General features: G+C 43.4%; 1 protein-coding gene across 3 annotated transcripts in view; it reads right to left on the bottom strand.

Moving 5' to 3' along the window:
* Nucleotides 1-15,106, bottom strand: part of dpys (dihydropyrimidinase) — a 132,964-nt gene that overhangs the window by 55,310 nt on the left and 62,548 nt on the right. For all 3 annotated transcript variants that reach the window (XM_068032303.1, XM_068032302.1, XM_068032301.1), the window contains exons 3-4: nt 10,620-10,799; nt 6,515-6,704 (exon numbers count right to left, since the gene is read on the bottom strand). In XM_068032303.1, coding sequence (XP_067888404.1) covers nt 6,515-6,704; nt 10,620-10,799 — 370 coding nt within the window. The remainder of the gene's footprint in view (nt 1-6,514; nt 6,705-10,619; nt 10,800-15,106) is intronic.

Here is a 15,106-nt window from a genome sequence, read left to right as displayed (position 1 = left end):
AGGAATCCGTCCTCTAATGGATTACTAGGATTGTCCTGGGGCCACCCCAGGGAAGTGGCACTAGCTCTGAGCTGCCTGAACATGCTTTTCCCTCTAAGGATGATAGCATTCGTGCTTTCACTACTGCCACTCCGCCAGTGCCCTTGCTGTTGCCTATCTGCCAGCCAGCCAGACTGCTGCAGCCCATATAAAGATGGTGCAGTCCGAAGCAGGACAATCAAGGCCCAGAGCTACTTGAGGTCATCCTGCAAGGCCATCTACAGTCTTCCTCAATGAAAGTCAGCAGCCACAGAAGTAGCACTGCATAGGAGCACTAGACCAGGCAAAGGCACCTGCAAGACAGGCACTAAGGCGATGCACAAGGGTGAGCAGTTCAGTTTTGTATGTATTATTAGATGTGGTGTTGGACAAATCTGTTATGGAAAGGTTTTCATTGTTGGCTTTTATTTCAAGAGATGTGTTCACTTGTGGAGAGATCAGAACTAGGGGCCATAAATATTACACAATCACTTATAAATCCAACAGAGAACTCAGGAGAAACTTCTTTACTCAGAGAGTGTTTACAGTGTAGCGATCACTGCCAGAAGGAGTAGTTGAGGTGAACAGTGTAGATGCACTTAAGGGGAAACTGGATAAACAGATGAGGGAGTAAAGCACACCCACATAAAGAAGGCCCTTTACAGCAAATCCAGATCATTAATATATATCAAAAAGAGCAATGGTCTAAATACCAACCTCTGAGGAACACCACTGAATACTTCCCTCCAGTCCGAAAAACAACCATTCACCACAACACTTTGCTTTCTGTCCTTTAGCAAATTACATATCCACGCAACTACTTTCCCTTTAATCCCACAGGCATTAATTACACTACCAAGTGTATTATGTGATACTTTGCCAAATGCCTTTTGAAAGTCCATATACACAATACTTCAAAGAACTCAATCAAGTTAGTCAAACAATTTGCCTTGAACAAATCCATTCTTTCTAAATCCAAATTAATTTTTTTGTTGGATTATTTTCTCTGAAGATTACCCTACCATCAATTTAGGCTGACTGGCCAATAATTACTGGGTTTATTCCTCTTCCCTTACTTTGAACAGGGGTGTAACATTTGTAAACTTCCAATCCTCTGGCACCACACCATACCAAAGGAGCAGTGAAGAATTTTAGCCAGAGCCTCCGAAATTTCCACCCTTACTTCCATTTCATCAGTAACCTAGAAAGTATTTCATCGGGATTGGGTGACTTTTCTACTTCGAGTACTTTTTTCATATAGTACGAGAGTAGGAAACATCAAAGTATTAGGTAGGGTCAGAGTGAGAGTGTTAAACAGTACAAGAGAAGGGAGTAGTTCTGTATTAGATAGGAGTGGACTGGGATGGACTACAAGGAATGCAAAGACAGGATTACAATGCATATATGTAAATGCACAAAATGTGGTGAATAAGGTTGGTGAGCTACAAGCACAATTATCAGTATGGGAATATGATATAATGGCAATCACGGAAACGTGGCTTAAAAATGGTGAGGACTGGACGCTTAATATACAAGTATATAAAGTGCTCAGAAATGAAAGAGAAGGAAAAAGGGAGGTGGGGTAGCAGTTCTGATTAGGGAAGACATTGCAGTGCTGGAAAGGGAGGATGTCCTTGAAGGGGCAAGGACAGAATCCATTTGGTTAGAGTTGGGAAACAAAAATATTATGATCATGCTACTAGGGGTATTTTATAGGCCTCCAAATAGTGAGAGCGCGAAAGAGAGTGAAAGAGACAGCGAGAGTGAGTGAAAGAGACAGCGAGAGAGAGAGAGAGAGAGAGAGAGAGAGAAGCAAATCTGCAGGGAAATCACAGAGATGTGCAAGAACTATACAGTGGTGATATTGGAGGACTTTAATTACCCAAATATCACTTTGGATAACTTGAGTAAAAGGTAAGGAGGGAGAGGAATTCCTAAAATGTGTTCAGGAGAACTTCCTTGATCAATATAAACACAGCCCAACTAGAAAAGAGGCATTACTGGATCTGCTGCTGGGAAATGAGGTGGGCCAAGTGTCTCTGGGGGAGCTCTTGGATGAGTGATCATCATATCATAAGGTTTAGACTCATAATGCAGAAAAGCAAGGAAAGAAATAAGGTAGAATGTCTAGATGGGAATAGGGCATGATAAGAAGGGATCTAGCCAGGGTAGAATGGAACTAAAGACAGGAAGAGCTGTGTCGAAACAATGGGTTATCTTTAAGGAAGCTATGATTCAGGTACAGGCTAGGAATATTCCAACAAGGGTGACAGGTAGGAAAAACAAGAACAGGGCTCCTTGGTTGACGAGGGAGATAATGGAACCAAAAAAAAAAAAAGAGGGTGTATGATGCATGTCAGGTGAATTCTTCAAGTGAGAACCAGGCCACATACAATAAGTTGGGAGGGGAGGTGAAGAGGAAAATAAGATTGACAAAGAGAATATGAAAATAGAATGGCAGTCAATATAAAAGGGAACCCAAATATCTTACACCTGTACGTAAATAATAAGCAAGCAGTAAGAGGACGTGTGGGGCCTATTAGGGACAGAGAGGGGAATACATGCTTAGAGGCGCAGGGCAAGGCATACTTAATGAGTACTTTGTATCAGAGTTCACTAAGGAAATGGAGGCTGACAAAATATCAGTAGCAGAGAGAGCAGAGGTAATGGATAGGATAAAAATTCAGAGGGGGAGTTACTAAAAAGGCTGGCTATGTTTAGGGTTGATAAATCACCTGGCTTGCATCCCAGGTTGATAAAGGAGGTAGGGATAGAGATAGCGGAAGGGCTTGCCATAATCTTCCAATCATCCCTGGATATGAGGGAGGTGTCAGAGAATTGGAGAGTGATAAATGTGACACCCTTATTCAAGAAAGGGTGCAAGGACAGTCCTAGCAACTACAGGCCAGTTAGTTTAACATCAGTGGTGGGTAAGGTTTTAGAAACGATAATCAGGGAAAATATCTTTGGACACTTAGAGATTAAGGATAGCCAGCATGGATTTATAAAAGGCAGATCAGGTTTGACTAATCTAATTGAATTTTTGATGAAGTAACAGAGAAGGTTGATAAAGGAATGCAGTGGATGTTGTTTATGTGGACTTTAAGAAAGCATTTGATAAGGTACAACATAAAAGACTGGTTAAAAAGAATTGAGGATCCTAGAATAGGAGGATCAGTGATCAATTGGATAAAATAAATTAGCTTAAGGACAGAAAACAGTGAATCATAGTAAATGGTTGCTTTCCAGACTGGAGGATGGTCAACTGTGGCGTTCCCCAAGGATTAGTGCTGGGACCAATTTTTTTTGTTGCTATATATAAATGAGTTGGATCTTGGAATACAAGAGCAGAATCTCAAAATTTGCTTATTGAAAGTGGTGAGTAAATCATATGGGATCTTGGGCATGATAAACAGAGACAGAAAGTACAAAAGCAGGGAAGTTATGCTGAAACTTTATAAAGCTCTGGTTAGGCCCCAACTGGAGTTCTGCATCGCGTTCTGGTCACCATACTTTAGGAAGGATGTGAGTGTCCTTGAGAGAGTAAAGAGGAGATTTACCAGAATGGTTCCAGGAACGGGGGATTTTAGTTATGATGTTAGGGTGGAAAAGCCGGGTTTGTTCTCCTTAAAACAACAGAGATTGAGGGGAGATTAATAGAAGTGTATAAAATTAAGATAAGTTAGACAAGGAAAAGCTGTTCCCATTAACCAATGGCACAAGGACTAGGGAACACAGATTGAAAGTTTTGGGCAAAAGATGTAGGGAGAATATGAGGAAGCACTTTTTTTCTTATGCAGTGGGTGATAATGACCTGGAACTCGCTGCCCAGAAAGGTGGTGGAAACAGAGACAATCAATGACATCAAGAGGAAGTTCGATGGCCACCTGAGAGAGATAGACTTGCAGAGCTACAGGGAGTGAGCCAGGGAATGGGTCTGACAGCATAGGTCCGTAGCGAGCCTGCATGGACTTGATGGGACGAATGGCCCCCTACTGTGCCATAAATGACTTCTGTGGGATGTGGGCATTGCTGGCAAGGCCAGCGTTTGTTGCCCATCCCTAATTGCTCGAGAAGATGGTAGTGAGCCGCTTTCTTGAACCACTGCAGTCCATCTGCTGCAGGTACACCAACAGTGCTGTTGGGGAGGGAGTTCCAGGATTTTGAACCAGCAACAGAGAAGGAACAGTGATATATTTCCAAGTCAGGATGGTGTGCGATTTGGAGGAGAACTTGCAGATGATGGTGTTCCCAAAAGTCTGCTGTCCTTGTTTTTCTAGGTGGCAGAGGTCGCGGGTTTGGAAGGTGCTTAGTTTAGGCAGGCATCAAGATCGGCACAGGCTTGGAGGGCCGAATGGCCTGTTCCTGTGCTGTACTGTTCTTTGTTCTTTGCTGTCAAAGGAGGCGTGGTGAGTTGCTGCAGTGCATCTTGTAGATGGTACACACTGCTGCCACTATACACTGGTGTTGAAGGAAGTGAATGCTTAAGGTGGTGGAATGGGATGCAAATCAAGTGGACTGCTTTGTCCTGGATGGTGTCGAGCTTCCTGAGTATTGTTGGAGCTGCATCCATCCAAGCAAGTGGAAAGTATTCCATTACACACCTGACTTGTGCCTTGTTGATGGTGGACAGGCTTTGGGGAGTCAGGAGGTGGGTTACTCACTGCAGAATTTCCAGCCTCTGACCTGCTCTTGTACCGACAGTACTTATGTGGCTGTTCCAGTTCAGTTTCGGGTCAATGGTAACCCCCAGGATGTTGAGAGTGGGGGAATCAGCAATGGTAATGCCACTGAATGTCAAGGGGAGATTTGATTCGCTCTTAATGGAGATCGTCATTTCCTGGCACTTGCGTGGCATGAATGTTGCCTGCCACTTATCAGCCCATGCCTGAATGTGGTCCAGGTCTTGCTGCATATGGAAACAGGCTGCTTCAGTATCTGAAGAATCACGAATGGTACTGAACATTGTACAATCATCAACGAACATCCCCACTTCTGACCTTATAATGGAGGGAAGGACATTGATGAAGCAGCTGAAGATCTTTGGACCTAGGACACTACCCTGAGGAACTCCTGCAGCAATGTCCTGGGACTGAGATGACTGACCTCCAACATCCACAACCATCCTCCTTTGTGCTAGGTATGACTCCAACTCGTGAAGATTTTTGCCCTTGATTCCCATTGACTTCAGTTTGTCTAGGGCTCCTTGATGCCACACTCGGTCAATTGCTGCCTTGATATCCAGGGCTGTCACTTTTAAGTTCAGCTCTTTTGTCCATACCAAGGCTGTAATGAGGTCAAGAGCCGAGTGGCCCTGGCGGAACCCAAACTGATTTTGAGTGAGCAGGTTATTGCTGTTTACGTGCCACTTGATAGCACTGTCGACGACACCTTCCATCGCTTTGCTGATGATCAAAAGCAGACTGATGGGGCGGTAACTGGCCGAATTGGATTTGTCCTGCTTTTTGTGGACAGGGCATACCTGGGCAATTTTCCATATTGCCGGGTAGATGCCAGTGTTGTAGCTGTAATAGAACAGCTTGGCTGGGGGAATGGCTAGTTCTGCAGCACAAATCTTCAGTATTACCGCCGGGATGTCCTGAGGACCCGTAGCCTTTGTTGTATCCAATGCTTTCAACTGCTTCTGGATATCACGTGGAGTGAATCAGACCGACATCTGTGATACTGGGGACCTCAAGTGGAGGCCGAGATGGATCATCCACTCTGCATTTCTGGCTGAAGATGGTTGCAAATGCTTCAGCCTTATCTTTTGCATTGATGTGCTGGCCTCCCCCTTCATTTGAGGATGGGGATATTTGTGGAGCCTCCTCCTCCTGTTAGTTGCTTAATTGTCCAACACCATGCATGACTGGATGTGGCAGGACTGCAGAGCTTTGATCTAATCCGCTAGTTGTGGGATCGCTTAGCTCTGTCTACAGCGTGTTGCTTCTGTTGTTTGGCATGCAAGTAGTCCGGTGTTGTAGCGCCAACAGGTTGATACCTCATTCCTAGGTATGCCTGGTGCTGCTCCTGGCATGCCCGTCTGCACTCCTCATTATACCAAGGTTGATCCCCAGCTTGATGGTAATGGTAGAGTGAGGGATATGCCAGGCCATGAGGAAACAGATTGTGTTTGAACACAGCACCTCATGGATGCCCAGGTTTTGAGCTGCCAGATCTGTTCTTTATATACAAAGGATGCAAGGATCAGAGATAAGCTATAAAACTAGCACTGATTGTTCCTTCGAGTGCAGCTCCCACTGGGAGTAAATGATCAGTGAGTTAATCCAAATATTCTAGTGTGTAACACTGTTGTTGAGACAGATCACAGAATCATAGAAAGTTTACAGCACAGAAAGAGGCCACTTGGCCCATCGTGTCTGTACCAGATGGGGAGAAATATCAGAAAATTGGGGAGGAAAACGAATTAAGCATTCATTATTTATCAACCAACTGTATGAGAAAAAAAAAGGATTAAATGCCTCTGGTTTCTCACCTTCTCTCCGTGCATTGACAATCACATTAGCTGCAGATTTACTCATTACGTGGACTATATAGAGTGGGCAGTTAATACAACTGGCTATAGTAATTGCCCTATGCGTGGCTTCAGCCTCCACCTCTTCAGGTCGACAAAGTGCATGACCTTCAGGCCCAGTGATTCCCTTTGCAAGCATCTTTTTTGCACCCTGCAAAAAAAAAATGTATGGGCGTCATTTGCGAGTATTCAGTTGTACTGTGTGTAACTTTAAAGTTTCTCTGATATTAATGTAAAAGTCTTCTGTAATTTACATTAGCTTCACATGCATTTCTGCATTAGTATTATTTTCAGGAGATATGAATTAGAAAGTGAAGGATAATGGCATTTCAGAGAAGTCTTGTTTCTTATAATTCCACTCATTAAAGACCATTACAAGGAAATGTCATGGTTTTCCAACACTTCCTGGTCTGTGAATGTCCACACATTCCTCAAGTTACAGACATATAAACCTCTAAATAAAACTTAATTTTACACAGAACTGTTACATTTGAGGGGATATATACACTCAGATGGAAACAATTTTACTTTATTTCTCTTCCACATTTTTCAAACTTATTTATACTCCGCTTTTTAATTTCCCTGAACCAGATACTATTTCCTGACCAACTGACCAGGCAAGGTCCTAGTCCAAAGCCCCTTGCTAAGTGTTCTGTAACCAGGTGGGTGCTGACATTACTTCTGACTCATGCTCTCTGTAGGGAAGAACTCTACTCAGTCTCTCTCCAATGAGCTAATCGACATAATGTCCCAACCAAGTGGAACAATAAATCTGCACCTTAGCACTCCGATGCTGCACAGTGGTGGAGGTACAGCGTTCACTAATGTTAAGTTCCCAAAACATAAAGCTTAAGATTCTCTAGGCAACCCAGGGAGACATGCACTCCGACAGCAGACCTCTGTATCATTCCCTTTTTCTTATTTGATTATGGACAGAAAGAAAGCACAAAATTCTGAACAGGGAAATGGCAAATTACTGGACTTAATGTTTCCCTATACTTTGGGATACCATGACAATGAGGGGTGCTGGTGTAGCGACATACTGTAGTATGGAGCAATGCCACTTTTGTACAGGAATAAAATGAGTGCAGTGAGTTCTATTTTCATAGCAATACAATGTTTTCATTGCTTTCTCTTGAATCTCCCAAGGATCCATGCCCGATTTCTTCCTCTTACTCAGCCACATGCTGTTTCTTAGTGACACTATCACAAGGTTAACTTCGATATTCGTTTTGCCCCACCTCTCCCTACTATTGCGAAGCCTTTGTGCTATTAAACTGACTGACCCACATTCATGGGGACGGTGGCGTAGTGGTAATGTTACTGGACTGGCAAACTAGAGGCCCAGGTTAATGCTCTGGACCAGAGTTCAAATTCAATTAAATCTGGAATTAAAAGCTAGTCTCAGTAATGGTGACCATGAAACCAACGGATTGCCATAAAAACTCATCTGGTTCACTAATGTCCTTTAGGGAAGGAAATCTGCTGTCCTTACCCAGTCTGGCCTTCGTGGCTCCAGAACCACAGCAATGTGGCTGACTCTTCGCTGCCCTCTGAAATGGCCCAGCAAACCATTCAGCTGTATGAAACTCCTCCAGAAAAGCCCAATAAGAATAAAACCAGACAGACAAGCCAGTATCGATCTAGGCACCAGAAATGACAATGGCACACCCTGCCCAGTCGACCCTGCAAAGTCCTCTGGGGGCTTGTGTGGAAATTGGGAGAGCTGTCCCACAGACTAGTCAAGCAACAGCATGACAGAATCATACTCACTGAATAATACCTTGCAGCCAATGTCCCAGACTCCTCCATCACCATTCCTGGGTATGCCCTGTCCCGCCAGAGGTGACGGCACAGCGGTCTACAGTTGGGAGGGAGTGGCCCTGTGAGTCCTCACCATTGACTCCATGGCATCAGATCAAACATGGACAAAGAAACCTCCTGCTGATTACCACCTATCGCCCTCCCTCAGCTGATGAATCAGTACTCCTCCATGTTGAACATCACTTGGAAGAAACACTGAGGGTAGCAAGGGCACAGAATGTATTTTGGGTGGGGGACTTCAATGCCCATCATTAAGTGGCTCAGCAGCACCACTACTGACCGAGCTAGATGAGTTCCAAAGCACATAGCTGCTAGACTGGGTCTGCGACAGGTGGTCAGCCAACCAATAAGAGGAAAAAACCTACTTGATCTCGTCCTCACCAATCTACCTGTCGCAAACGCAACTGTCTATGACAGTATTGGGAGGAGTGACCCTAGCCAAACTGAAGTCAATGGCAATCAGGGGGAAAACGCTCCACTGGTTGAAGTCATACCTAGCACAATGGAAGATGGTTGTGGTTGTAGGAGGCCAATCATCTTAGCCCCAGCCTCATCGCTGCTGGTGTTCCTCAGGGTAGTTCCTCGGCCCAACCATCTTCAGCTGCTTCAACAATGACCTTCCCTCCATCATAAGGTTAGAGGTGGGGATGTTCGCTGATAATTACAGTGTTCAGTACCATTCATGACTCCTCAGATACTGAGCCAGTCCATGTCCAGATGTAGCAAGACTTGGACAGCTTCTGGCTTGAGCTGATAAGTGACAAGTAACATTCGCGCCACAAAAATGCCAGATAATAACCATCTGAAACTAGAGAGAATCTTCTAACCATCGCCCCTTGATATTCAATGGCATTCCATTGCTGAATCCCCCACCATTGACATCATAGGGGTTATCACTGACCAGAAATTTAACTGGAGCAGCCACATAAGTACTGTGGCTACAACAGCAGTTCAGAAGCTGGGAATTCTGTGGTGAGTAACCCACTTCCTGACTCCCCAGAGCCTGTCGACCATCTAAAAAGTGTAAATCAGGAGAGTGATGGAATACTCTCCAATTGCCTAGATGAGCGCAGCTCCAACAAAAGCAGCCCGCTTGATCGGCACCCCATCCACCACCTTAAACATTCACTCCCTACACCACCGGCTCATAGTGGCAGTAGTGTATACCATATACAAGATACACTACAGTAACTTTCAAAGTTTCCATCGACAGCACCTTCCAAATCCGTGACCTCTACTAACTGGAAAGACAAGGGCAGCAGATGCATGGGAACACCACCATCTGCAAGTTTCCCTCCAAGCCACACATTATCCTGACTTAGAATGATACCACTGTTCCTTCACTGTCGCTGGATGAAAAACCTGGAACTCCCTTCCTAACACACATGGACTGCAGTGGTTCAAGAAGGCAGCTCACCTTCTTCTCAAGTGCAATTAGGGATGGGCAACAAATGCTGGCATTGCCAGTGAGGCTCACAACCCATGAAATAATTTTAAAAAGAAGTCTTGAATGAGCCGCAATTTCCTCCTCCTTATTATTGGAAAGACCAAAGCTTCCATCTTTGGCCCCCAACACAAAGTTCATATCCTTGTTATGAATTCAATTCCCATCCTAGCCACTGACTCAGGATGAACCACACTGTTTGCAACTGCAGTGTCCTATTCGTTCTGGAGTTGCGTTTCCAAACCCATACCCTCTCCATCATAAAGAGTGCCTACTTCCACCTCTGTCACATGGCTGGTCTCTGCCCCACCTCAGTCCTCATCTACTTGCATCAGTATCATTCCATGTTAGAACTGCAGAGGCTTACAGAACAGAAGGATTAATTTGCTGCCTCTTTACCAAAGCAATTCAAACTAATACCACTGCTCTGGACTTTCCCATAGTCTTTTACCTTCCTCTGATTTACCATTTATCCCTTAAAAATAGAATCATTATTAATAACATAAAAAATCAATTTCATAAAGAAGTCAAGGTGGGGACAAAAAAAAAGACAGCTCAGCATTCTAACAAATTTCCAATCCTGGTTTAGGAATATCAAGTACAAAACAGAAAATGATTCAGATTCTAGCACTGCGAAAACTGAAAACTTAATATTTTTCAAATGTGGGAAATGCCAGCTTTTCATTTTAATTCCTTAACTTATAACAAAAACCACTTTACTTGAAAAAGAAAAATGCAACATGTGCCCTACACACAGACATAGTTTATAATTAAACAAGGCCTTTGGTTACAACCCACCTCTGCTATTAAATGTCCGTTTTCAGCATGAACCTGAGCAATCGCTCCCAACTCCTTGCACTGGCAGAAAGCAAGGTATAGCTCATCATCCTGAAGCATAAATACATCTTTATATGCCATGAACATCTTAAAGGAATTCACACCTCTTTCTGTGACTAGAATTTCCATTTCGTCTCTCACCTGCGAAGAGATGGAATAAATGCGAGAATTCAGTGCTCTGCAAAAGAATAGTAACAGCTGAAAAATCCTAAATGGAAGATTTGCCATGGGAATGGTCACTGAGTTTATTATTGCTTTCATCACATTTTTCTTTGAACAGGCTTATTCCCTGCTTTGTCTGGATATGACATTTGTCTGAAAAAGTACTGATTTGGATGTAATCAGTAGATCTATGATAAAAGACCACGTTTTGTGACTAGTTATCCCCACATAAAAGACAGAAAACGTTGGAAACACAGCAGGCCAGTCAACATCTATAGACAGAACAGACTGTTAACAATTACAAATATGATGCTTTTTCAGAACTGAAAAATGAGACCAACAATCAGGAAGAGTGAGGGTTAACCTATATATCGTTTTCAAAGGTGGTAAATTGCACAAGGGGGAAGAATTGTCCAAATTTTAACATGTATGTACATCAAAAGATTAAACTTTTAAAAAAATATGTGATGACAAAGCAAAATCATCATTATGCAAACAATGAATCATAAAAGAAGCTCATAGGAGGCAATTTTAACTTTGGTGACAGTGTAAAATGTACAATATCAATTCAGCCACCCGCCATGCATCTCTCCCGATTTTAGTTTGCACGGAATCAACATTGTTCATTTTACACTATACCCGAAGTCAACTTTATCCCCATAAAGTGGAAAACACAGTCTCGAACTAGGAGAATTATATTTTTATAGGTGCGATTAAAGGAAATAACATTGAATGGATTATCAAATTCAAACTGAACAATTAGAATTCTTTTTAAGGTGCACAAAATACCTGGATAATTTTGCATCAGTCTGCCTATTCAAAAAGCTATGTACAAAATGGAAAAAATTTAATGTAAAGTTGGTGATGTGCTCTGGCCACATCAGCCCAATAAAAAAAATTGGGAGGGTAATATTAATTTTTAAATCCCCAGTCAATAAACAGGTGCTAGTGAATTGGCAAACTGTGTTACACCCTGCCCAATTATGCTCCCAATTGATATTAGTGGAAGTTACCCATTTTTCAAATGGCAATAAAAGTTAAAATTTGATTTGTGAACATAAAGAAAGATATCAAAATCATGAGGAGTTTTAATTAAAATTCATAACACCCTTTCTTCAGGTGCTGCGCGCCCATTTAAGGTTGCAAAGTGTGATCCAGTACGTACGTGCACACTTCCAAAAGGAAGTGCGCAGGATGCCATCATGGGAAAGGGTTTGTGCGTGCGTACCTAACAACCACTGGCAGCACGCAAAGCAGGCAGATCATTTAGCAAATTCGTAAGAAATGCTGATTTGGAGCCACTGCTGCCATTTTGGAACTACAAACTCCAGCCAACCTTACCTCACTCAGCTGAGCATGATCCCTATTTAAAGGGATCATAAAGGACTTACAGGTTAGTTACTGGATTATTTCTTCTGGCTGCTGGTGCAATAGTATACATTTTTGGAAATTTCGTAACAGAGTTATAGTCATTTACAACATAGAAGGAGGCCATTTGGCCGACTGAATCCATGCTGGCTCTCCCCGGAGTAGGTCCCACTCCCCTGTTGGATCCCCGTAGTCCTGCAAGTTTATTTCCTTCAAGTGCTCATCCAATTTCCTTTTGAAATCATTGATTGTCTCTGCTTCCACCACGCTCATGGGCAGCGTAAAAAGTTCTTCCTCACAGTCCCCCTGCATCTCTTGCCCAAAACCTTCAATCCGTGTCTCCTAGTCCTTGTACCATCAGTTAATGGGAAATGTTTATCCTTGTCTAACTTATCTAATCCTGTCATAATTTTGTACACCTTTATCAAATCTCCCCTCAATCTCTTTTGCTCCAGGGAGAACAACCACAGCTTTTCCAACCTGACCGTGTAACTGAAATCCCTGATCCCTGGAACCATTCTGTTAAATCTCCTCTGCACCCTCTCAAGAACCCTCACATCCTTCCTAAAGTGTGCTGACCAGAACTAGATGCAATATCTAGTTGTAGCCTAACCACAGCTTTATAACTTCCCTGCCTTTGTACTCTGTGCCTCTATTTATGAAACCCAGGATCCTATTGCTTTGCTAACTACTCTCTCAATATGTCCTTCAAAGATCTATGCACATGCATCCCCAGGTCCATCTGTTCCTGCACACTCTTTAGAACTGTGCCATTAAGTTTACATTGCCGTAATCTATCCCTTCTGCTAAAATGCATCACCTCACAATTGTCAGTATTAAATTTCATCTGCCAGTTGTCTGCCCATTCTGCTAGCCTATCTATGTACTGTTGCAGACAGTTTGTACCATCCTCACTGTTTGCCACTCTTCCAAGTATGGCATCATCAGCAAATTTTGAAATTCTACTCTGTATTCCAAGGTCCAACTCATTTATATAGCTCAAAAAAGCAGCAGACCCAGCACTGACTTTCGGGAAACACCACTGTCGACCATCCTCCAGTCTGAAAAACAAACATTTACCACAACTCACTGTTTTCAGATCTTAAGACAATTTTTGATTCAATTGGACACTGACCCTCCTATTTCATGAGCATCAATATTGTTAACTAGCCTTTTATGTGGTACTTTTCCAACACTTTCTTAAAATCCATATAGATAACACCAACTGCATTCCCTTCATCAACCTTCTCTATTACATCGTCAAAAAATTCAATTAGGTTAGTCAAGCATGATCTGCCTTTTACAAATCCATGCTGGCTCTTCCTAATTAACTCCAACCTGTCCATTTGCCTGTTGATTTTTTTCCCTGATTATTGTTTCTACAACCTTACCTACCACCGAAGTTAAACTAACTGGCCTATAGTTGCTAGGACTGTCCTTACACCCTTTCTTGAATAACATTTGCCACTCTCCAATCCACTGGCACCTCCCTCATATCTCGGGAAAAAGTTTGGAAGATTATGGCAAGCCCTTTTGTTATTTCTACTCCCACTTCCATTAGCAACCTGGGATGCAAGGCACCAGACCAGGTGACTTATCTACCCTAAGCATGGCCAGCCTTTCCAGTGCCTCCTCCCTTTCAATTTTTACCCTATCCATTGCCTTTACTCTCTCCACTTCTACTGATATTTTGTCAGATTCCTCTTCCTTACTAAACAACGATACAAAGCACTCATTTCGCATTCTAGCCTTACCCTGTGTCTCTAGCCATATATTATCCTCTTTCTCCCAATAGGCCCCATTCCACCTCTTCCTACCTGCTTACTACTTACAAGCCGGTAGAAGATTTTTGGGTTTCCTTTTACATTGACTGCCATTCTATTCTCATATTCTCTTTTTGCCAGTCTTAGTTTCCTCTTTACCATCCCTCTCAACATATTGGCTGGATTTTACAGGGCACCCGCCATTGGGCTCCATGGCGGTGTTAAGGAGGGGGGGGCTGGAAGATCGCTCCGGTAGCGGCCCACCACGGAAATCGACGCAGGAGGGTCGTGCCTGATCCGTGGCGGCCCCCCTGCCACTGGACGATGGGACCCAGCTTATCATACTGAAATGAACACAATGCATACATTTAAATAAATTTACCAGAGATCCTATGGTCGGGCCGCCACCTTCCGAATGGTGGCCAGCCCTCTCACGCCTTCACTTTCCCGTCTGGGGAAAGCAGGCACCAATGGTGAGGAAGGAGGGAGAAAATGTGAGATATTTGTAAGTTAAGTGTTTTGGGGGGGGTGGAGATACTTAATTTTACTGTTATTGGGGGAGTGGGAAAGGGGCAATAGAATTTTGATTTGAACAGTGGGAGATGGGGCGGTGTGTAGTTCCCTTTAAAAAATTTAATTAGCTGGCAGGGCTGGCTGTGCTTTAAAAATGCAGCTGACGCCATTGCCAGCGGAGAGTCTGTCCCCTTCATGTGATTTTGGGGGGGGGGGGGGGGGGGGGCGGGGGAGGGCGAACAGGATATTGAAATGAGCCGCCACATGGGAGATTGCAGCAGCATGGCAGCGCATGGGCTGCTATTTGTTTTACCCGCCACCGGGAAATCCAGCCCATTGTTTTTGGCCTGGTTCTCACTTGAAGAATTACCAGACAAGAACTCTACACCCTCATTTTTTTGTTTCATCATGATCTCCATCTCCCTCATCATCCAAGGAGCTATGTGTTTAGTTACCCCACCTTCCGCTGTTATGACCAGGTGAGAAAGACGTCTAGGGTTCCCTTTCAGCCTTCGCCTGGTCTTAAAGTAACAGGATTTTATTTTTAAACACACTTTTTAGCTCCCCCTTGGTGAATCCTTGTTCACCATTTTCCAATTATAAGGAAAGAAACCAGCACAAACAAGTTTTCTTACATTTAAA

The sequence above is a fragment of the Heterodontus francisci genome, chromosome 5, assembly GCF_036365525.1.
Source record: "Heterodontus francisci isolate sHetFra1 chromosome 5, sHetFra1.hap1, whole genome shotgun sequence".
Classification (NCBI taxonomy): Eukaryota; Metazoa; Chordata; class Chondrichthyes; order Heterodontiformes; family Heterodontidae; genus Heterodontus; species Heterodontus francisci.
Note: the sequence above shows the minus strand (reverse complement) of the source record. Positions and strands in the feature narration are given on the sequence as shown.